This window comes from Equus przewalskii, chromosome 5 (assembly GCF_037783145.1).
Source record: "Equus przewalskii isolate Varuska chromosome 5, EquPr2, whole genome shotgun sequence".
In the NCBI taxonomy this organism is placed as follows: Eukaryota; Metazoa; Chordata; class Mammalia; order Perissodactyla; family Equidae; genus Equus; species Equus przewalskii.
Genome location: NC_091835.1, coordinates 46,370,945 through 46,396,051, shown reverse-complemented (window position 1 = coordinate 46,396,051; position 25,107 = coordinate 46,370,945). Strand labels below are relative to the sequence as shown.

The 25,107-nt window shown below is 33.7% G+C and overlaps 1 protein-coding gene across 26 annotated transcripts in view; it reads right to left on the bottom strand.

The window, feature by feature from the left end:
• PIK3C2G (phosphatidylinositol-4-phosphate 3-kinase catalytic subunit type 2 gamma) overlaps positions 1–25,107 on the bottom strand; it is a 510,504-nt gene that overhangs the window by 271,991 nt on the left and 213,406 nt on the right. For all 26 annotated transcript variants that reach the window (XR_011540000.1, XM_070619245.1, XM_070619233.1 and 23 more), the window contains 2 exons: positions 6,070–6,172; positions 1,557–1,627 (listed from right to left, as the gene is read on the bottom strand). Coding sequence is in view for 25 of the 26 variants with exons in the window: in XM_070619245.1 (XP_070475346.1) it covers positions 1,557–1,627; positions 6,070–6,172 (174 nt within the window). In the remaining variant the exon portion in view is untranslated. The remainder of the gene's footprint in view (positions 1–1,556; positions 1,628–6,069; positions 6,173–25,107) is intronic.

Below are 25,107 nucleotides of genomic sequence, written 5' to 3'. Positions count from 1 at the left end.
GTAGAATACAACTGAAGTGGAATAAGCACTGATTAAGAGTTAGATGCTTGTTTTCAGCCATGGCTGTCGTGTTAACTATTTGTGCGATGCTTGACGTCTTTTTAAGCTTCTCTTCAGTTTCCTCACCAGAGGAGAAGCAGCACTGGGAGCTGGAGTTTCCCTAGATTGCAGCCCACTGCCCTGGGATTGGAGGCAAGGCGGGGGGCCTTAGGTTCCGAGGTTTCTCTGTCCCTGCCAGGGCCCCGCTGCTCCTTTGCCCTGATTTAACCCTGTGGACACCCGTCCTGCACAGTGGAAGGACACCAGACTTCTGTGAGGGGGCAGGCAATGGCGGGGTGAGAGACAGTTCTTTGTCTTCTAGGGATTTTCCACTTTTTAAAGAATTTGTCAGACTTTATGTCTCTACAATTTTTTGGATGAATTTATTTTGGAACAAGGAAACTACAGTCTTTGTTTATATGTCATTTTGAGGTGAACCTATACTTGATCCATGTAATTAGCTATAAAATGAAACTTTGGGTTAGGTTATTTTGAAAGTCCTCTCTAGTCCTACCTATTCTATGATTTTATGGTGTGAGTATTTTTGAGGAAAAAAAAGGAGGCACACGTGCAAAGAAACAATAATTTAATAAAGGATATGGCCTTTGCAAATTTCAGACAGATCTGATTTCAGTCCTGCCACTAATGAACTGAGTGGCATAGGCAAGTCATTAAACCTTCCAGAGCTGCTGATTCCAGCTACTCCTTGATTCTGGAGTAAGACAATATGTATTATCACAGGATTATAGGGAGAAGTAGATGAGATAATGTATGCAAAATGTAGAAGAACTCAATGAAGTGATAGCTATTATTAGTAGTCAGTAAAAACAATTTTAACTCATATTTGTATATCAGGCTTTGCTTTAGGGATTTATGATATATACTTCCCACACCCCATTTTTTTGCTCATTCAGCTCAAAACAACTTTAATTTCAGATAAACCCATACTTTAGCATTGATATCTTCTCCCAGGTTAACTTCTTGATAGGTCTATTCTTTCAAATAATGCATGCATCCATTTAGATATCAGAATCAATTAGGATATGTTCATTTGCTGTCACTTGAGTTTTCTAATTTGAATTCACACTCCTCTTTTTATGATATAACAATTATTATCAGGGAGTTCCAGAAAGGAATTTAAAGTGGGAGATGGTGACTTTCAAAGTATGGAAATTCAGTTATACAAAGAGCTTAGTGACACATGCACGCTCAAATTCACAAAGTGAATGAGAAAAAAAATCCTTGAAAATGTGATAACCAGCAGCAGAGATATTTTTAAATGAATGTTAGATTATTCTGGAAGGTGTTAGTTAGCAACTCTTCAAAAATATCTGAATAGCTGTGAAGAAGAGATAATTATTAACAGAATTTGCCAAAGGAAGGTATCTAGTAAAAGTAAAATAGCTTCCATAGTACTAGCGAAAGGACAGTTTTTACAATCAACTGAAAAATATTGCGATTTGGGACTTGAGAACTCAATCAGAAAGTACTCTTAGAACAGAAATAAAATGTCTTACCTGGATATTTTCCAAATATGCATAAATTCTAGAAGTTGGTTCAGATAAAACTGACTGTGTTCATCTTCATGCTGTAGACAGCAGAATATATTAATATTTATAGAGTGAACAGGAATGAGTACCAGATAAAAATAGGCCTGTAACTTCCTGCTGTCATTTTATTCACCTCTTTTGATAACCCTCATTCATCATTTTAATACTTTGTTTTAAAGATCTTACAAGAATCTCCTTAACCATATAAGCATTCTTTTCAAAAGTAAAACAGAAAGATGAACTTGACGGTAAATGTCAAGGACAGTTGAAAAACATCCTCACATCACCAAGGTCAAACAGTAATTTCTCCTAGCAGGAAGGCAGTTTTCAAACACCAGTTCTCCCGCATACATGCTCATTTTCTTTACATTTAGGCCACAGGTGCCATGTCAGTAGAGGACTTGACAGTTTGTTACATCAGCCTGCAGACACAGAATGAATTCCTCCACTTTTCAGCTTTACCACGTCTTGCCACCAAGATGTCAGTGTAAAAGAACTTTCCATTTCATGAACATTAAATTGTGCTAATGAATGACAACTACTGATAGATATAAATCCCAGGAGTTACCAGGCGGCATTGTTTTCTCCCAAGTTGAGCAGGAACTACTCATCTTAAAATATCAGTCCTATGGACCATATTCATAAACACACACACACATTCACATCTTTATTCCTTGATTAGCTCTCTGCAACAGGCATTCATGAAAACCGTATGCAAGTCTGTAGAGAATGCAATATACATCATAATTGCACTATTCCACCACGCAGTGGCATTCAGTTTGAGAACTGAGCCCGTTAATATCTAGGGTGTTTGTAAGCTTGTATGTCAGTAGACACACAATCTATTTTTAAAACTGCCTATTAGAGGGCCAGCCCTGGTGGCCTGGTGGTTAAGTTTAGCTCCCTCCGCTTCAGCAGTCCAGGTTTGTTCCTGGGTGCCGTCCTACACCACTCCATTAGTGGCCATGATGTGTTGGCAGCTTACATACTAAAAGATAGAGGAAGATTGGCATGGGTGTTAGCTCAGACTGAATCTTCCTCAGCAAAAAAAACCAAACCAAAACAAAACAAAAACACCCCCAAAACAAAAAAATCCCACTGCCTATTAGAGTTTGACAGAAAACATTAGAAGGAAAACCTTTATATGGCTTAAGGTCAAAGGTAAATTAATTGTTATATTGGGTTGTTGTGTGAAGAAGAAGAAGGAAGCTAAGTTACATGGAGAGAATAAAGTCGTCACATAATTCGATACCTTGAGCACATGATATTAAAAAGAAACACTATAGAATGCTAAGGAACTTGAAAACATGAGACTTACTCTCTAGGAATTTACATCCAGAGTCACTGGGATAACTAAATCTGAAAGTGTGATGTGGTAGTGCTAAGACAATTTCTTTCTTCAACAGAGAAAGCTAAACTTTAGGCATGGAAAGGACAGTAAAAGGGAAGGGAAAATACAAAGTGAAACCAGAGCTAAAAAAGAGATAGTAAGACTTTAACTGTAATGTTTGGCACTTGCCATCTTTCAGAAGTTAAAACCAAAGCGAGCATATACATAAGATGGCTTACTTGCATCCTTCTGTACAGCATAATCATATTCACTTTAAAACCACTTTACTTGGCTTCTAAATATGCTTCCAAACTTTGGGGGGAAAATTGGCCTTTGTCGTATTGTCACTTACAAGAAAAATTTTTTATTTAAAGGCTCTCAAAAGGCTAGAGGAAAGTTTGAGCAGTTGTCCGTGGAATGTATTGTGCACTTTACTTTTCTCCAAAGCTGAAGGCTATACTTAGGTCTTAAGGAAAAGTTAAGGTGTCTTTCTTCTTTTTTCTTACAAAAATCTATTGCTGTGAATGTTCTCTGAAGTTTTTTTGAACTAGGAAGAAATCTTGATCTTATGATTACTATCTACAATGTTGGCAGTATTTTGATTAAATTTGAGAGAGAGAAAGAAAAAAAGTTTTTAAAAAGATAAAAATGTTGTTTAAACACTCAAAATTTAAAAAAATTTGAAATCTAGAATGATTTCTAAAGACTGTCAACCTGTTTTATGAATAATTTCATGAGATAAGAATTAAATTACCATATATCAGTATAATGCAAGTAAGTTTACAGTAGGAAAACCGTCTGACATGAATTGAGCTTTGTGATGCCTTTTACAGTTAGAAAACTCTGAAGTATCTACTGAAAGGCAATTTTGTCAACAAATTTAATAGAATGATAATAATTGTTATATTCCTAGTATTATATAAAAAGAATATTATCAAGCCAGTTTTATGTTGTTTTACTAGACAGAAAATATAATTATTCATAAGTGTTTAGCTTACAGCTAAAATTATGAAAATCACAGAGAATTTTGATACCACTTTAAACAATAGGATCAAGAGAAGAAAACCATCTCTATCTCATTGTCATACCATACATAAAAGAAAAACAAATCAAGGGTCCATTATTTTAAATATAGCAGTTCCGATCATGAAGAATGGTCACAAGTTGATAAAACTGCGTCAGTTATCTTACATTGATCAAAACGTCATGTCTATTCCAGAAATATTTTATGAAACTTACTTTAAAAACAAGGCAATTATCTTTTTATTTTTTATTTTCTTGTCAAATATAGGGTTTGCGATTGAAATTATAATTTAACTTACTTTATGGGCATTAAAAGTTTGCAACAAAAATTGAGGTATATCAGACTGCAATATATATATTATTTTGATATAACACCAACGTCCACCTCGCAATATTTTCAACACCATGAGCAAATTTTTGAAATGTTTGTGTTTCCATTAATGTTAATAAAGTTTTAGAGTTTTTAATAACAAAAGACTAAAATATTATATAGTCTAACACCCTAATTTTTTTTTGCTCCTGGGCTATTGTGAATTAATAACATGTAAAGCACTAATAGCAGTGCTTGGTACCTAATATATACTTAATATGGTTAATTATCATTGAATACTATTATGTCCCAGACTTTGGGGTATGTGGATATAGCTGTGGAAAACAAAACAAAATAACGAGAAAAATATATAAAGCTAGAATTTTGGCCAACTGCTCTGAAACTCACATCTGAAACTTTTGTGTGTAGCCCATAAATTCTAAGCATATTTGTGATATAAATTGGTAACATAAGGTATGGGCTGCAGAGACTCACTGAGTGGACTCAAATCCCAGCTCCTCTGCTTCCCAGTTTTATGAATGTGATCTGGGGAAAGTCATGAAGCTCCCTGTGCTTCAATTTCCTTATTTTTAACAGTATTTGCCACATAAAATTGTGGTGAAGATTAAATGTGATAGTAATGTTAAAGCTCTAGACATAAAATTTATGCTTGATACATATTACATCAGAGTAGTGGAGTTATATGGATTTAAGAATAAACCTTAGTTTACACCAAACTGAAATGTTAGTCATTATCTCACTACTAGTGAGATAAGTTATTTCTTTTAGGAACGTGCTACTTCAAACAAGAGTAGAAATTAAAATCATACATTTTCTCTTCTTCTCCTGTGTGGAAATGAAGCATGATGTTTTCAGCTTTTCATCAACATTGAGGACAATTTGAAGACTCTTAGGTTTATTAATATTGAGAGTATTAGTTGTGCTTTATAATGTTTCTTTGTGCAGATTTCAGATGCATAGCCTGGAGCTGTCAATACTAGCTGAGCTGGGTACGAGTTCCAAAAGACATTTCTAAACAACTCTCTCTTGGCCTCATTATGTTATATTCCACATAAATATATTGCAACATAATGCACCACCTGACAACTTTTTATGATGAAACACCTCAGACTAGAAAAAAAAGAATCACTCACTGGAAATCTGCTATCTGATGTAAATGACAGGGTGATGGGATTTTTGCTTAAAGCTGGTAATTGGAAGATTCTACAGATAAAAACTGCTAAAATATCAAAGTTCACTGCCTACTGTGCAATTTGGGTTTGAAGTAACTCAAGACATCACATGGGGAATAAAATTCATATCTAACAGCATGAAATTGTGTCATTAAAGCATAGTAATCTCTTTCTAGGTAGTTTTATTTTATGTGTGTATATTATGAATATTAATCTGTCCTGACTTAGACCGTGTTGATACCAACATAAACCATCTTCAACTAGAACAAGAGTTGTGTTATTTTTCTTCCTTCAACGGTTTCCCCTTCACATTTTCTATTCCATTCACTTCCCAGTGGATTCATGGATAGTAGGAATGTGATAACCTTAATAAGTTTCTCATAAATGATTTTTCCAAGAGCCAAGTGATTTGTTACTATACTGAAGTTGCAGTAATGTGTTCATGTAATTTCTTCAGTCCAAATTGTTAACAGGCATTTGGATAAATGTTTCAATAAATATACTCAAATAAACATGCATTCATTAAGCTATGTAATTCCAAATTGGCAACAATCTATGAAGATGGGAATATTGTCCTTAAAATGGTCAGTTGGCTAATTGAAATGAGTGCTAAGAAAGTCTTACCTTTCGAGATAACTTTCCTGGAGCTTCCCTGTTTTTCTGCAGATTAAGTTGAATTACAGATTTATCTTTCTGAAATATTCTGTGGCTCCCCAAAGAGTAATTACTGGAGGAGGAAAAAATGAACACAATTATTTCCTCTGATAGTACCCCCAAGGGTATATTTTCCTTATTTTGTTTCCTTTTATTTTTGGAACTTAGTATGGTAAAAGTTTTATGTATATCCCTCATTACATATATATATATATATCTCCTCATTATATTCAATGTTAAGTGATGAGATATTGCAATTATTTTCAAACCTATTACATTAGAAAATGATTAGATATGTTTAGAGTGGACACAATAAATTATAATAAAGAATACTTTACATGTTCAAAGTTGATTTTACCCAGCCATCTGAAAGCTGAGGACAACACGCTTCTGGGAGGTTTAATTGATGCCACAAAGTGTATGTGGGGGCCACTGTGTCAAGGAAGCAGAGCAGTGTGGTAGAAATGTCACAGGCTTTAGAGACAGATTTACTAGCTCCAGGACCTTAGGCAGGCCAATTAAACTGCGTGAAACTCAATATTTTCCTTTTTTCGAGGTGGGATATTAGTGTCTACCTCAAAGAGTTGACAAGTGGATTAAACAGAAAAAACGTAGTTCATAAATTTCTAATGGAATAATTATATTTTCTCTTCCATCTATCTTTCCTTCCTTCCTTCCTTTCCTTCCTCTCTCCTCTATAAATATTTGCTGATCACAAGTTAAATGATGAACACAGTGAATTGCTGATTTACAACATTTTTCTAAATACAATCTGATTACACCTCTTTTAAATTAAGGATTTCAGGAGAAAAAAAAAAACCTTACTTTAAAAATTTGGGGCCCTTAAGGTGATATATTCACCTATCTGAAAAATTCTCTTAATATTTGGGACCACCTATTCTTACCAATGTCAGACAAATAGAGCATTACTCCATTGATAACTACTAAGTTCTCTGTAAATGTTCTTATTTTGACAATTGCTATTTTTAAGAAAACCCAACACCTATCCACTCACCAAAATGGTGAATATTAGTATTCACAACATGTGTTCCATACCCCATTCCCATTCCTCCTGTTAGTCCAAACTAGGTTTCTGCCACGTTGCTATTTTTAGGGCTCTTATATTGTTCCTTGAGTTATTTTTACTGCTGGTCTAGACATAAGGCATGGCCATTGTATTCCCTGAGTTCTTGGGATCATAGATTCCTGCCTTCCTCCAAGGGCCATTGTCATATTCTGTTACATATACTCAAGTTCCTTTCCTTTCAGGAACTTTCCCCCAACTCGAACTCCTCTTTCCATACTTCTGTTCTGTCTTCCTGTTCCTATTCTGGGAACCATTTTAAGAGTCATGACCCACCTTCCTCTCAAAACTTCATTTCCTCAGTGTGTTGAAGTCTGGAACCTGGACCCCAGTCCAGTAAATTCAGCCACAGATATGGCTACTGCTTTCTTGAACTGACTTTATTTGACCCACTTCTATGTATACTCCATACTAGGCTTGTCAGATAAAATAGAAGATGTCCAGTATATGAAATTTCAGATAGCAATTAATAAATTTTTTTGTATAGGTATGTCTCATCATGTTTGATACATACTTATACTAAAAAAATTGAGTTTTTAGAAATTCAAATTTAACTGAACATCCTATATTTTTATGGCTAAATCTACCAATTTCACCCCTTTCTAAAAGTAGGTCTTGTTTCTTTCTTTATCTTTGCCTCACTGTGTGTACATGTGCGTGTGCATACGTGTCTGTGTCGTGGGATCTGGGTAATTATCAGATTTTGGGTAATTATGAGATTTTGAAAGGATTTTTCCCCTCTATAATTTTTCTCTTTTTTAAAAAAAGTTACAATATAGGAATGTATTCTCACGGAAAACATTTGAATTGTACTAAACTGTTCAAAACAAAACAGATAAAAATTCTCTCCTTTCCCTTTTTCCAAAATGACAATTACCAAGAGTTTATTGCACATTTTTTGTAGGCTGAAATAAATGGCCAAGCACAGAGATGGGTCTGTTAAAAATGATACTATTTTGTTTAGTGATGTCTCTAGCCTATAGCTAAATTTCTTTTAACTCATTTCCTGAGACTCTGCCTTTTAATCATAAAATTTAAACTCTTCCTCTCATAGCCATGTCCTCTGCTATGCTATTGTAGGTTTTTATTAACCATATTTGTCTGTTCTTTGTGTGTGAGGAAGATCAGCCCTGAGCTGACAGCTATTGCCAATCCTCTATTTTATGTGGGATGCTGTCACAGCATGGCTTGATGAGAAGAGCTACGTCTGCGCCTGGGATCTGAACCTGTGAACCCCGGACCGCTGAAGTGGAGCGTGTGAACTTAACCACTCCGCCACTGGGCCAGCCCCATACTTGTCTTTTTAAAAAATTCTTCTACTTTATTTATTAGGGTTGTTTGAGTCTTCTTTGAGTCTCTTCTTTCTCTATTTATCTTTACAGTCTTGGGAGACATAAATATATTTTTAATCTTCCAGCAGTTACCTAATTTATTAATAAAGCATATCTTAAATCTTTTCCATTGTAACCTCAATTTAATCACTATTTATATCACACTCTCAAATAAAGCTTAGAGTCTAATATGACTTCAATTCAGTTTTCTCCTATTGCTCTACAGTTGCCCAAGTAGAGATCATTTCAAATTTTAGTTCTAGATTCTTTCATCACTTAACCTGATGAAATCAAGAAAAGTAGTAGATCAGTTGATCAAAAAGTTAGAGATGCGAATTATAAAAAAGACAAATATCTTAAAACACTTTATTTTTAAATTGTGTTTAAATAGCCTGTTAATAGCCAAAGTTTTAATATTAGATTAAAGAAAGCCTTTAATAGAGGATGAAGCTTTTGTTGATTACAGTTTTGTGTCTTCTTTCTGGCATAAACCAAACTTATAAGTAATTATCTCTCATTCCCAGATCCAGCTTCTTTAATAAAGAGTGCATACTTGGACTCAAGGAACAACCTGAATGGAGAGCTGGTTTAGATTTTTATAATTATTGTCTTAATCTTTTAAAGTTGTTTCTTCCACATTTAATTCAGCAGTAATAGTTTTTAGTGATTCCTCTCTATTATCTTTAAAGAATTCAACTTAATTTTTTTCATAGCAACACTAACCTTCTTTTTTGCTCTTTATACTTATTTCCTCTGTCTATCTAGAATGTATTTGTTGAGGAAAGAATGATATGCAGCTCCAGTTTTAGACATTTTTACAACATAACAGCAGTTTCCTCCAACATCCCTGATTAATAAGGACATCTTTTCATCTCTGACCTATTATATTTAACACATGACCAATTTTCATAAATATCTGATCTGTTTCTAGACTCTCAATATTCAATTAATCTATACATCTATTCCTGTACCAATACCAAATTGCTTCAATTATTTAATTTTCTAGCATATTTTGAAGTGTGGAAATGAGTGAAAGTCACCACTTTTAAAAATTGCATTATCTATTTTGCACAATTTCTCTTACAAAACAGTTTTTGAATTAGTTGCCAATGTCCAGGAGAAAATGCTAATATAGTGTTGATTTATATTTTACTTATGGAATTACAGAAGAAGAGTTGGCATTTTTATAGTATTGAATCCTCTTTTCAAGGAAAAGTATATTGATACATGCATTCTGGTTCTCTTTTATACCCTTGAGTAAAGAGTTAGTTTTTTTCCAGGTACGTCTTATACATATTATGCTTTTTGCAAGACATTTTATAGATTCTGTTCTGTTATAAATCAGAGATTTTTCTGTGATATTTGTTAGTTGGGTTTATGTGTTGATTTTGTTTGTGGAACCCTATTGTAATACCTAAGAGTTTTTCAGTTGATTATTTTGGATTTTCTAAATAGAAAATCATACTTTTAAAATATTTATGGTTTTATCTATTGCTTTCCAACATTTTTGCTCCCTTTTGTTTTCTTACCTTATTGTGATGTCTAGGATGTCTGGCACTCTGTTGAATAGTAGCAATGGTAGTAGACATTCTTCTCTTTTTCTTGACTTTATAGAAAATGCTTCAAATGATTAACAATTAAATATGATATTTGCTGTATGCTCCTCTTATATACCTTTGTTGTTCTATTTTGTTAATGATTTTTAAAAATTATGAATAAGTTTCAAATTTTATCAAATAGGTTTTCTGCATCATTGGCTGCATCATATTTATAAGATCATTTTTTTTCCTTGAATGTGTCAATATGTTAATTATATCCATAGATTTTTCTAATGTATAATTATCTTTACATTCTTGGGTAGATTTATCCCACTAGTAGATTTGATTTGTAAATTTTTAAGGATTTTTTGTATATATCAAAATTTAGATAGGCCTGTAATTTTAAGGTTTTGTGTTTTCTTTATTCGTTCTAGGCATCATAATTAGGCAAGCCCTGTAAACTGTGTACACCTTTTTCTCTGTCCTGGAACAGTTATATAATTGAGAATTATCTATTCCCTGAAGGTTTGGTGCAATTTGCCTAAAACTACTTTTTCCACTCCCCACTGCTCATTGCTCTATTTCACTTTTATAATTCTCCTTGAGCTAATTTTGAAAACTCATCAATCCTTAGCAAATTGTCTACTTTTATAAAGCTGTCAAATGAACGTCCCAAGCCCCTCCTATTTTAAATATCTTTTGACATTTGCCTGAGAGCTCTATAATCCCCTTGCAATCATTTTGTCTTTCCAATGCTATCACTCTTTCTTGTTTTTCCATGTTTTTTATTAATATTTTTCCTGTAGTTTCATGGAAATTTTGGTGGGCTTGTGGGTAGATTTGCATTTTCAATCTAAGATATTAATCCAGTTCAGAATATGTGTATATATAATTTTCATTTTAATTATGGGAATACCATGTATAATTTAGCATGAAGAGAGATCACAAAAGCTGGAAAGGAAGTACTGTTTTTGTCCAACTCTCATTTAGCACATAGAACACTTGATTCAACAAAATAAGACCAGTGATTAGAACATAAATATTTGGAGTCAATACAGCACACTTGAAATCTATTTATGGATTCATGCATTCCTGCTGTAATGTAATGCATGTGTTTCTTTTTATAAAGGAAGAGACTGAGATGTTCTTCAAATTGTGGGCTAAAAATAACAGGTCTCATGGGAAATTAGAGTTGGGAGAGACTACTCAAATCAATACAGGTCTCTAACCAGAGCACATCCAGACATATACAAATCTTGATAAAAACACTAGCAGAATTTTAAAAAGACACATCTAATTTCGAAAAATTAAAGAAATATTATAATAAATAAAAAGATTTGGCTTTTTTAAAAAAATGTCTTTAGCTTGGTGGAAGAGAATATGAGAAGGTTTTGATGCTGCTGAATAACGAGACAAGGGCAACGCACAAAAATTGTGGAGAATTCTGCAATAAGCATTTTCAATACAGAGACTGAAACCAAGTTGAGGAAAAAATGCATGTTGAGTGGTCACCGGTCATTGTGTACAATACTGTCACCCTCAGCAGCTTCCTGTGTACGTACTTTGCATTCAGCCACTTTTATGTAGTGGAGCAAAATGGTGTATGCCAGAAAAATTTACATGTATTAAGGTAACTTCTATGAATAAGCTAATTCATGTTACAGAAACATATTATATTACAGAAGAGACTGTATTAGGTAAATCATTTTTCCAGATATCATGTTTAAAATATGAAATAGTCCTTTTTCTGTGTGTGAGCAACAATAAAAACTATTACTGTGCTAGAATTCTCACTTAAAATATTAAGTCTCCAGTGTTATTTAAAGGGCTACAGAACTTCCAATAACCATCATACTTTCTAAGAACTGTAGAGTAGTATTCACCACTTTACCGTTACTCTATTTGGCAAGACCACCATTTTGATCAATTTGTCTTTGATGATCTAGAGCTGCACTATCCAATATAGTAACCGCTAGACACATCTGGCTCCTGAGCACTTAAAATGCAACTAGTCTGAATTAAGATGTGCTTTAAGTGTAAAATACACACTGAATTTTGAAGACTTAGCACAAAATAAAGAGAGGTAAAATGTCTCCATGTTTTTTATTTTGATTACCTATTGAAATGATAATATTTTGTGTATATTCAGTTAAATAAAATACTGTATTAAAATCTATTTCCACCTGTTTCTTTTTATGTAATGTGGCTAGTAGAAAATGTCAAATAGTTATGTGGTCCATGTTATATTTCTATTGGACAGTGCTGGTCTAGAGAAAATGAAAGAGAAGAGACAAAAAGAAAATAAAGAATAGGAAGAAAGGTAGTTTGCAAAATGTAATGAGTAAAGAGAATAAGGAAAAATAAATTTGTGTTTGAGGACTCTAGGTATCAGAAAAGATAGGAAGAAAGGCTACCACACCCAGAGAAGAAGAAATGTAAAACATCGCAGGTAAGATGGGGAATGTAGAGAGCGGGATGTGAACACTAAGAGAGCAGACCACACAATTGATACCATTATGCTTGTAATGTGAACCTCAGAACTGCTTATTTCAGATTATACACACCAGGTGTTTTTCTCAATCTGGTAACATTTTAAATACAGGTAGTTTTATTTAATAATCATGTAAAAACTTTCAACTGTTAAATGAAGTCAATCTCTATGATATAATCAGAAGTTTAGGTTTTTTCTTCATATATACTAGTAAGTCAAAATTCTGTGCATCCATTTATTTATTCTCTCAACGTGTATTTGATTAAAGCTATGTGCTCGTTACTATCTTAGGAACTGTTATGAGTATACCTGTCATTTAAGATGAACACCAAAAGGCTGACTCCTTGCACATAATTACTCCTATTTCCTATTCATAAGTAGCCATGTTATTTTAAAGTATTTCTATGGCAGTATGTTTACATAAAGAGAGATTAATGACATAAACACCAAAAAATGATATGCAATTACTTCAGATTTTTCCTATGGGTGAAAAAAGACATCCTAAATCATGTCCAGTCTATGAATATTGATTCCCATTTCTCATAAACGCACATTTATGAACAGTACTTTTTCATTGGGAAAAATACGTATCCTTATAGGATAATTAGGTTTAAAAGTTCTCCATGCTTATGTGTAGGAAGTAGTCACAAAGATATATTGTGAAATAATATAGTCATATACAGGAAAAATTATTTCAATTTGATTCAATAAATATTGAGAGCCAAGACTGCTGACGGCTATTAAAGATATTTCTTTAAGAAAACTCAGTAATTAAGCTGCTTTTTAACACGTAGGTTGACTGAGAAGAGTAAGGTGAATATAACAAAATATTGAAATATTTATAATACTATAGTACTTCATAGAGTGTTATTCAAATACTTATGTGTGTGTGCATGAGCGCACACCTGCATACACACTTTCCTTTGCTATTTGCCAGTTAAAAATTTCTATGATGTTTCATCTACCGTATTTTTAATTCTAGTAAGCTTTGTAACTAAGAGAAATGCTCTGGCTTTTATGCGCAAAGTGGTGTTTGTTGCTGATTCAGCATAGATGAAGATCAGTGATATGCTGTTTTCCTCAACCATTGCTCCTCAAGTTTATTGTTATTTTGCTTTCAGGGGAATTATGAATAGGAAAAGTTAAACTTCATGGCTTGGGGGCCGGCCCGAAGGCGCAGTGGTTAAGTTCTCACATTCTGCTTCGGCAGCCCGGGTTCGATGGTTCAGATCCCGGGTGTGGACATGGCACTGCTTGGCAAGCCATGCTGTGCCAGGCATCCCACATCTAAAGCAGAGGAAGATGGGCACGGATGTTAGCTCAGGGCCAGTCTTCCTCAGCCAAAAGAGGAGGATTGGCAGCAGATGTTAGCTCAGGGCTAATCTTCCTCAAAAAAAAAAAAAAAAGAAATCAAAACTTCATGGCTTGGAGAGACAAGCACAGGTTAGATTCTAAAACTAGGACTTACAGCCATGGGGTAGTTAGTAGGGGATGGTCATGGTTTTGAACAGAGATCTCCATGGGTCATAAATTGATACAAACAACTACTACTCAAGAGGAATCTGGACCTAAGACATTTAAACTTTTTCATTCAAATGCCCAATTTTTCTGAAGTAGTCCCTCTACCCTGTAAAAAGGCAACTATCTCTAATGCCTCTTCACTTGAATATGGTTGTATTCCTTTACACATATAGTACACGCACTTTTTTAAATTCGAAAACAAAATGAAATTGAATACACGGCAAGGGAGTTTTTCTTTTTAACCTAGAAGAAATGTTTTATAACAATTTCCAAGTTTACAATGTCCTCTCTATTAAGCTATGCATTTGCAAAAGACAATTAAGTAATTGCACAACAGTCTATATAAACAAAGTTAACTAAGAGAGTCAATAAGAAAGAAACATAGCAATGAAGCCAGAACTTTGTATCCTTTACAAAAATATATACTAAGCTCCAAGGAGTTCTTTTTAGGGTATGATATGTAAAATTTGTAATATAGTCACCAACCCAGGAGAGCAAAATTACAGATTTTATTCCATTTCAAAGTTTCATTATTTCTCCCACAAACCGCCAAGGAAAAACATTCTGTAGACTTTACTAATACAAAACATTCAAGAACTAAGATTAAAATAGCACATTTAAGCCTTACTAAAGCAATATTGGCTAATTTGAAATACTATGTAATTCAAATATTCTCTAGCTAATTCCTTTACTTAAGAAAAACAGAGCACTAGCTTATATAAACCTCAATTAATTCAAAATTGCTGGCAGGGGGACGATTTAATAATTCTTAATTTTAGAAGTAAACAGCACTTTTGAGTAACAAAAATAACTTGATGGCTTCATATTGACTATTATAGTTTTAGGTATAGTGAAATTAAATTATGTGTCAGAATTTAGCTCTGGTTTGCCTTGTCTTCTTGGAAAAATCATGCAACAGCCTTGTGATTCTTTTTATCAAGTCTGTTTGTTAATGATGCTTGCACGATCACAAAGCTCTTTAGAAAACTTGGGGTTGAAATATGCCATAATTCTTACATGTAGCTTTCAACGATAAACAACCTTTATTTAATGCAAGCTCTTTCTTTGGGGAATTGCTTTCAAATGAAGGTGTATGCAGGGTATTCGCATATTAGGACAATTGCTGTAGTGAGTAGTTGTTGGTTAGAACCAAATGCAAGTTTATGTGGTATATTATTATTGTTATTATTATTATTTTAGTTAACTATTTATTAAAGATATAAACCAAAGCTAACTTTAAAATGTTAGGAAAAGTACTTTGAAGAAGATCTAAACACTAAATTGAGGTAACTCAAGATACCCTTAATGAATGATTTATTAGCAGAACACATTTTTATTATTGTGTGTGAGAGTTCTCAAAATTGTCATGTTGTTTCCAATGCTCCATCATGCCTCTGTGAATGGAAGAGCAAATTTATTTAAAAGAGAAACACACTTTAATCTGTTTCTTTGTTCAAAGTAAGTCTAAAAAGTTACAACAGAGTAGATTATAATATTGGAATGCTTAGGCTCTTCTGAATGTGCTGAGAATAATCAATTTGTTCAAGTTTGCTGAACGAAATCTTTAATTTCATTGGGAAGAAAAAGACTCATTTTTTTCCCCAGGAATGTATACAACCCAGTTTTTACTGCTAATGAGTATAATCTATTATCTTAAACTTTATATAATAAAACCTACCTTTTTTCTTAATGGTAATTAATAGCCTGATTTTTACTGTGAATAAAAGGCAATTCTAATGTATAATCACATGTTTAAAGAATAAATTAACACAAATTGTCATAAGATTAGCTAAAACTTTTTTTTTGAATAGTAGAAGTTTTTCTTAAAAGATTATTTTAAAGTTCTAATTGGATTTAATTTTTGAAGAGGACTTTCTCATTCTAGTCAAAGATAGTCAACATTTTCTCTATTAGGAGAGATCAGGAGAGAGGAAAGGGACTCCCAAGTAGATAGTCACATCACACTAATCAATGCTTGTGGTGAATAAAGAGGTAGGTACTGCCTTCTTAATTTAAATTTAAGAATATATATGACAATTTCAAAGTAAGATTTTTAATTGATGTAGGTTTTCTTTTTTTTTTTACATCTTTTTTTTTGTAATACTCTGGGTTCTAGCATTCCTTGACAAAAGCCAACTTAATAATAAAGGAAAATTTTGTTTTGTTTAAATCAAGGATGTAAAATCTGCCATAACAGTAAGCAATAGACCAAGCAGAATATTCAGGAAAGATTATTCAGTTTCTCCTTATGTGGCACTTGTGGTTTACTACTGACAATAGAGTCATGATTTATTCAGCAAAAGCTTTTAAGTGCAGTAAATATTATTGTTTCACACAGCAGCTGATAAGAAAAATGGTTTTTAAGTTGAATTAGAAAGCAAGACTTATAGCAAGATTTTTGAGCCAAGACATTACTTCTTAAATCATGTAGGTTAGGAGTAAGAAACAGGAAAACCTGCACTCATAGTAAATGTTGAGCTAATAATAAGGGATAAAATTATGAAGTAGCACTATACTTCACATATTACAAATATATTTATGAAGAAAGAAGCTCCTATGAGATGGTTACAAGTCTAGGTGAAGATACAACTCTCTGGAAGGCAAGCAGACACACCAACACTCTAGGAGACAGTATTTCTGTCCTCTAGCTTTTTTCCTCTGTGCTGCATACAATAGGAAAGCAAAGGGGTTGTAGTTCCTGTCCTCAGGGCTGCCACTGTATAAACCTGAGGGTTTTTTTTCTATAGGATAAGATCGTGGGAAATGGGGAAATGAGATTACCAAGGACACGCCTACAATGGTAATTAATTTGGGGGCTAAAGACTAGGAACATGATGAAAGATGTTAATATTTTTTGAAAGAACAAGATTACTTGTATTCTATTATTTTTTAATTTAATTTCCTCTCACTGTAATTTGCTGGTTGACTATTCCATACTTCATCAGACTGACGACTTCGTATTAAGCTACCATGAGCCTATCAGAAAACTGATAGTTTCTGTTCTAATTCTTTAATTTACTCTTTATTTATATTATATTATTTAAAATTGTTTATAAGGCAGTTTTTGAGGAGAATACTGATAGTTAATGAAACAGTATTTGATATAATTGGAGTACCTTGTAAGTACAGGATATCTAGGTGTAAGAGGTAAAGGATCTTCTCATTTTTGAGACATGCTATAAAAGCGAGTTCTTATATTTATGGAAATATTTAACAAGGAAATGGAGAGCCAGAGAGAGAGAAAGAAAATGGAATATTTTAATTGACATAAAAAATTTGTGATACCAAATTAAGATGAGTGTTAAATGAGTTGCCATAATAATATAGTTGACTTAAGAAGAAGGGAATTTTGGCTTGCTGGGAGTGTTGTCTGTCTTAATTTTACAAAATGTTACAAGTATAACGTCTTAATTGCTTTGTTGATTAAATTCAATTTTTTCCAGTGTACTGTTTTAGAAAAGCATAGAAATTTTTTTTTTCATGGAATCTAAAGTCTTAGGTCATAATATACCTGGCTTCTAATATCTTGCTACCTGAAATGTGAACTCTGGACCATCAGCATCAGCATCACCCAGAAACTTTTTAGAAGTGCAGAGTCTTGGGACCAAACGCAAACCAACTAAATCAAAATATTTTTTTAAAAAGGTCCTCAGGGGACTCATAAACACATCAACGTTTGAGAACACTTTTAACATATCAATATAAAAGTAAATATATGTATAATTTGTGCATATCTATCTATCAACTTATCTATGTGCCATCATATTTATTTACATTTCTTCCCATTTCAGGATTTTATGTATTATTTTACTAACCTTGGTGAAGATAGGTGAGGTCAATAAAATAGGAAACTATGACTTAAGGAGGAAATAAAAAATAGAGCATCACAAATATACCACTAGCAAAGTTGTGAAAAAGTATCTTGACCATTGAAATTTTACTGGTGATGACAAAAGTTCTTAGCTACTTCCTTAAAACTTGGTTCCTTCATCAAGTAATTCCTTATTGTGACTCTTTTAACAGATAAATATACTAAAAAGGAGCAGAATTTGTCACCCCAAAATATTCCTCTTTGGCATAGGATTATTTTAAACTGGTTATTTTTAAGAAACTGCAGACACAGGAGCAGCTCTGAAAACTAAAATTCACCCTTTTGTAGGGGACATTTACATTTATAAGGGAAATTTCCATTTGTAGAGTGTCTCCCTCTCTGTACTTGGAGGAGAAGGATGACTCTAAATCTCTAGAAACTATTATCAACAGAGAAGGCGAGGACTTACATCTGCATAACAACCTTGCCCTTCTTTACTGTGCAATAATTATGTGTTAAGGTACGTGTGTGTTTGGGAAGAAGAAATTTTCCTCTACCCTTATAGATTCTTCTCTCTGACCTAGGAATCAAATTGAGACAGATTACTAGGAGAAAATCAAATTTAATTGCATATGTATGGGAACCCCACATATATGAGACAGTCAGAGAGCTGACATACATGAGAAGTTCAGAGACAAAAAGGTAAAATGAGGTATAAATGCCATCTTGAGCTAAGGAATGGGGTAGGGTCCTGAGGTGTCAGAGAGGAGGAGCGTAATTCATGGGATGATAAGAAGAGCAGATGTTCACACTTGAAGTTTTGTCCTGCCATACAGATAGGTTTTAAAAAATTATTTATGATAATAACTCTTATTATGGGCAAGGCCCTCAATTTAATTCTTTAAGGAAGAGATAAAAGTTTCTCTTGAGTGCTCAGGGTCTTCATTGCCTTTACCTCAAAATATTTCACATGTCAAAGCAGCACATCTTGGGGAGGTCTGTTCTGAACCCCTTCATGTACTGAAAAATAGCTTCAAAAATCTTTTTGGTAACTTAAAAATTTAGAGTTTTGCTAAGTTAAGTTAAATAATGGAAATTTGTTGAATATATAGATCATTTCTAAATAAGATAAAACAATGAAATATTAATTACTGAACGTTGGTTTACTGACTTTTGTCTTCCTATTACAGAGGAACTAAAGATATCTGGGGCTGTTTGTAAATGTATCTTGTGCCCCCTTAAAAGAGTGGACTATAAAAAAGGTGGTTGCTTCTGGAAATTATGAAATGTATTCATAAATCTTCCAATCTGCTGAATGCAGGTGTAATGGAAAGTTCACAATTGCTTACTTCTTAGTTTCCACTAGAAATTAAAATTTCTAAGGGTTAAAATTCTAATTCATATATGTGATTAAAATTACTAGAAATAATAAAACAACTCTGTATACAAGGAAAGCAGGATTTTTTTTTTTTTTTTTTGGTTAGAAAAGACATGAGGTGTGAAGATACATTTTGTTAAGGGAAAAGAAAATGAATTTGCCCCAAAATAAAGCTGGTTATTTCAGAATAAGAAAGAGGAGAGTAAAGGACAAATTAAATAGAAAATTGGGAAAAAGGAAAGAGAGAGAGAGAATTTTATCTTGTATAATCCAGTTGGTTAAAATTGAATACATTTATTATGATGGTTGTAAAATTAAGCTTTAAAATCAGTAGTGTAAAACTAAAACTTAATTTTCTTTCTTTACTAAAAAGACAAAGTTTTCTTGGACTATTGGTCTGCCCTTGAGAGACTGTGAAAAGGCTTTCTTTACCTTTTAAGTAATTTGCCTTGAAAGCAAAGATTTTGTGTTTTATCAAAGTAATTTTATCAAGTCTTTGATTGGTTTTGCTAACTATGTAAACTTCTGTATTTGTCTTTGAAATCTTTTATTGTCACTTTAGTCAAATAGGTAATTAAATATTTTTTCATAATAATCTGTGATCCTATTTAGTCAAGTGTCCAAACCTCTTGATATTTTTGACAAACTTCCCCAAATCAAATTATAAATCTTGTCTTTTTGACCTCAATATAACTATGGAATTTTCTAGTGGGCCCCTGGAACTTCTCAAAAGATTGGTTCTCTCTCCTTATTAAAAATAAAGGAGATCTTAAACTAATTAGCCTTATTTGACATGTCAAATTATGTGGAAAGCATTGTCAAATAAGTGATGCTAATCTTTTGAGACTATGTTTGTATGGATATACGTTATTATAAGGGGTTCCAGAAGTTGTATGAAACTCTTAGAAATCTGTTGTGTCCAGGTATGTTATCACTTATAATTCTAGATATTATCATGAAGTGTTGTGTGTTACAGAAATAACCAGGTTTTTTTGCTACTTGCATTATAACGAACTCTCATCAGATGTTTAACCATGGCCATTTTTAATTCTTTTGTCATTTACAGTTATTGTTTATACTCAGATGATTTTGCGAAAGTGTTCCCAAAAAAGTGCTTCATCTTCAAGGAGATTCATGGAAAAGACTCATGCAAGCACACGTTTTTTCTAACTTTAAGATCATAAAACTGAACTTGGTAAGAATGTCCAGAACTAAGGGAAAAACATGAATGAAGCAGGACAAGAATTAATAATACGGGACTCAATGAACTGAGGAGGATGATTATAATTTTTATGACTTTTTATTTGAAACATTACTGGTTCTTTAATGTTTTGTTTTTCCAGATTTAAGGAAACTTTTTCTCTTAAGGTAAGTATGACATACAGCAATTTTATAAAGCGTATGTTTTTGAACAAGGATGAAATAATTTTTCTCCCTACCTGATCCCTCTGGAATTTGGAAAACTCTTAGTGAATGAGTATTCCTATTTTCATGACAATATAATTATTTACATAAGTTTAATAAGAACCTGTTCTTCTTGTAACAGTACACAGTTGGAAACTGGTTATATCATCAAGGCTTTGACTGGAATGTCAGATTCAAGAATGTGCATAGAATGCCAAACAGCTTTAAGTAACTAAGGTTGACTTTATGGAGCCAATAAAGCCCCTTGGAAAAGTGGCTTGGTACCTTACTTATAGGGTTCCTGACAGCCTAACCAGGTGTAGGGGAGGAAGATGTATTCCTTTACTCTCTAGGGTCTTCTGGCTGCTCTCAGGATTAAACCACCATGAGACAGGATAAAGGAGAAAATCAAACAAAGCTTAATAACATGCATACATGGGAGAAACCCAAGAAACTAACTTGCCAAAATAGCAAAGCCACCACCTTAAATACTGTCTTTAGCTAAAGAAAGGAGCATGTTGGGATTAGTGTTTTGGGAGTTCAAAGGGGAGGAAGGCAATTCACATGGAGATGGAAAAGCAAATATTTGTAAACAAATGTTTGCCAGTCCTTGCAAAAACAGTGTGACATGGAGATGACTTTGATCAAATGGGCCTTGTTAGGTTCCTCCCTGTCTATCACACCTAGTTTATATTATACTATAGTTATCTTATAGTATTAGCTCCTTCCTGGAACAGGGCTTCTATCTTAAATTCTTTTAGCCAATTAGGGGGAAGGTCAAAGTTTCTTTCTGAGTCTTCTGTTCTTAAAAATAAGCCAAAGAGACACATTTTGGAGTGGCAAATTCTGATACCCCACACAGCCTAATCAGGTGAGTAAGGAAGATGACTTCCTGGCATGTGCAGGAACCTCAGGATATTTGGGGGAACTCAAGAAAAGGGGAATTCACCGAGCTCTACTGGTATCACCAGCAAAGTTCGATGATAAGTCCTTGGCTTGGCTTGGCTTCCTAGCCTTGAGAATCTTTTAAAAGTTCAATCTGAGATTTCTTATGAAAAGTTCAGTCTTTTAAAAGTTCAATCTGAAATTTGTTATGAAAAGTTCCAGTTAATCACATTTAAAATAGCCTATATGGGGGCTGGCCTGGTTGCATAATTTTTAAGTTCATGTGCTCCACTTTGGTGGCCTGGAGTTTGTGGGTTTGGATCCTGGGCGCAGACCTACACGCCACTCATCAAGCCATGCTATGGTGGCATCCCACATACAAAAAATGGAGGAAGACTGGCATGATTGTTAGCTCAGCAACAATGTACCTCACAGAAAAAGAGAGCCTATGTGCTCAATTGCTATTCTTGCTGCACTTATGGAAATAATCAGGGCAAGTTTATTGAAACTAGACATTTTGCAAACAAATTTGTCTGAATTTGACTATCTTTAGTAGAAATGAGGATGATTTTAGAGAGAAAAATTATGTTTCAGTAGCACACCTTTGTGGATATTAAATTCTAGTGCTATTTTTTTGTCTTTGAGGTTTTGTTTTCTGTCTATAAACTGGACTGGATCCTGGATTTTTCTGGTTTCTCCCAATATCTGGCTATGACGCTCCAAACTAATGTTTCCAATTTTCTCCCATCCTTTTGATTTGGAGTTATTGAGAACTAAAACTGCCCTTTGTCCTGAAGCCCTGCAAAGTGAAACTAGACAACTTGATATAAACTTCAGAGAAATCACCACAATTGCTTATGTTTAGAGCATCTTCTTCATGCCTGTTGCTGGATGAGCCACCCAGAAAGTTTACTCGTACACCAAATGACATCATCAGAGATATTCAAACTGCAAGCCAGGAAAATCTGTCAGATTGTCACTGCCTGCCCTCACTCTATCTGAAGATGTTTCAAGCCTGACATCTAGAAATCTTTTCAACTGTCAGCTCTCAGGACTTAGACATTGGGTTTATAATTTGCTCTGACCATTAGCCTTTGTCTTTCTCTTGTTTCCACAGAGCTGCATTATTAAATACTTGATTTCTTGCACAATATGGGAGCCCAGTACATCAATGCCTCCTCAAATGAGACTTTGGGACATTGGGAACCCAGTACATCAATGCCTCCCCAAATGAGACACAACTGTTTAACTGAAGTGACCTATTCTCAGTACTGAGTGACTGGTTCAATGAGATATGGAACAATCTATTAACTTAGCTTCTGGACTGTGAAAGTTCTCACTTGAAGTTTCAAAGGCGGGGCTAAGGGAAGCAGAATTTGTCACCTCATGATATGCTTCCCTGAAATAGGATTATATTAAACTGTTTATTTTTAAGAAACTGCAGTTACAGGAGAAGCTCTGGAGACTGAGTAAGAAAGACTCTGTTATAAGAAACACATTTATAAGGGAAATCTCCACTTGTAAGAGTGTCTCCCTTTCTGTATATGTAAGAGAAGGATGACTCTAAATTTCTAGAATCTCTTATCAGTAGAGAAGGTGGTGACTTAAATCTGCATAACAACCTTATCCTCGTTTGCTGTGCTTTTCCTGGTAACCTTCCATAACTGACTCTCCCCATCCCTAACATCATCTTTTGTCTTTAGCTGGAGATTGTATTTAAGGTGAGGACTTTAGCCATTTTGGAGGGTTACTCTGTTTTCCTGGGTCTCTCCCAGGTATATGGGAAGTATACATGTTATTAAAGTTTGTTTTTCTCCTGTTAGTCTGTCTTAGATCAATTTAATTATTAGACCAGCCAAAGAACCTAGAAGGGAAGAAGGGGAAATTTCTCTGTCCATACAATACCATCTGGAAGAAACCAAGGAGTTTAAATTTTAAGGATTTTCCCTTATCTAATCCAAAGTAGATAAGAAACTGCAAATTAGAAACTAAATATAATTTATCTTCATAAAGCAGAACAGATTAAGAAGCATAGTCCTGATAACACAAGGAGAGCTTGAAATGAAAAACATCTTACATCATTCTACAAAAGTAATAGTTTTTTGTGAGGAGAGGAGAAATACTTTTCTTAGTTCCTCAATGCTTAGTTCATTATATTTCAATAACTATCAAAATTGACTATAGGGGAGCCATTTTAAAATAGAGTCTGAGCTGCTTTTCCAGAGAAATTGCGTTGCTGTCTTGAACTGGGACTGGACCAAGCCTTAGGATTGGACCAAAATGGCAACTATTTTACAAGGAATTGTTTGAGAAGTCAGCAGGAAAATGGACATCCTGATCACAAAGACTGAGGATTGTGGAATTTCTGAATATGGAATCAATCAACGTTTAGCCAAGACTAGCTCTCTGCCTCCAACTCCAAGTAAAATTCTTTGTAACACAATTTCCCTTCTTTGCCTTTAAAAGCCACTCACTTTACTCCCTAGCGGGACAATATTTGGGTTTCCACCTGAATCTGTGCTCCCCTAATTGCAATCCTTTGATCCCAAATAAACACTTTGCCACTTAAACTGGTTTACGTTTTTGTAGATTGACACAACCATATAATATTCTTAATTTATTTAGACCTACACTTCACAGGAACTCAAAGCAACCCATACATCATGAAAAGACTAGTAAACACTTAATAAAATTTTTACATTTGGAATTAAAGGTTACTAAAATGTAATCCTACAGTTCATTTGAAAGGAGAAAAATATATAAAAATTTAATTCCTAAAAGGTAAAGAAATGGAAGTTAAAGGAGGCTAACTCATTTTGCCAAAGCAAAAGTGATATAGAGTAGCATTACCAATAGTGGGCAAGATTTGTTTTGACATTGCTTATTTGCTTAAATAGTCTCAAAATTCCAAAAAGAAAATTAACTTTTATCTAATCAGAAATTTGGAAATGACCACCTTTAGTGATTATAATTTACCTTTATTTTAGTCAAATCATTTCTAAACATTTCCTGATTAAAGTTAAAAAAAATTTAAATATGTCAGAAAATAAGTGTTCTGTAAATTATGTTTTCCTTTTCTTGTGTTTGACCTAAATGCTGTATATTGAATTATAAACCTATGCTTCTTGCACAAATACGTGGACATTATCCCTAATGAAATATTATCCCTGTAATTTTTATTTTCAAGTGGCCCTTCATCAGAAAGGAGGATTTGTTTTAGACTGGAAAGACCGTATGGGCTTCCCAGCCAGATAAACCTGTGCTGTCCTGACTTTGCTGCTTCCAAATTTTGTAATCTTTAGGAAGTCATTTAATTACTCTTAATCTCAACTTTCCTATCTGTAAAATGGGAATAATCATGCTTTACTTATCAGAATGAATGGTACTACATCTGAAAATTGTAGCCCATAAGAGGCTTTTAATAAGTGAAGAAGATTTTATTGTTGCAGTTTTTAGTGTTATTATTATTTTTCTCATCTTGATGCCACTTCCTTAAGCATCCCTGGTTTTATCAGTGCTCCAGTTTTCCAAAAGCATAGTAATCTTTTTTGTTATTAAAACATTT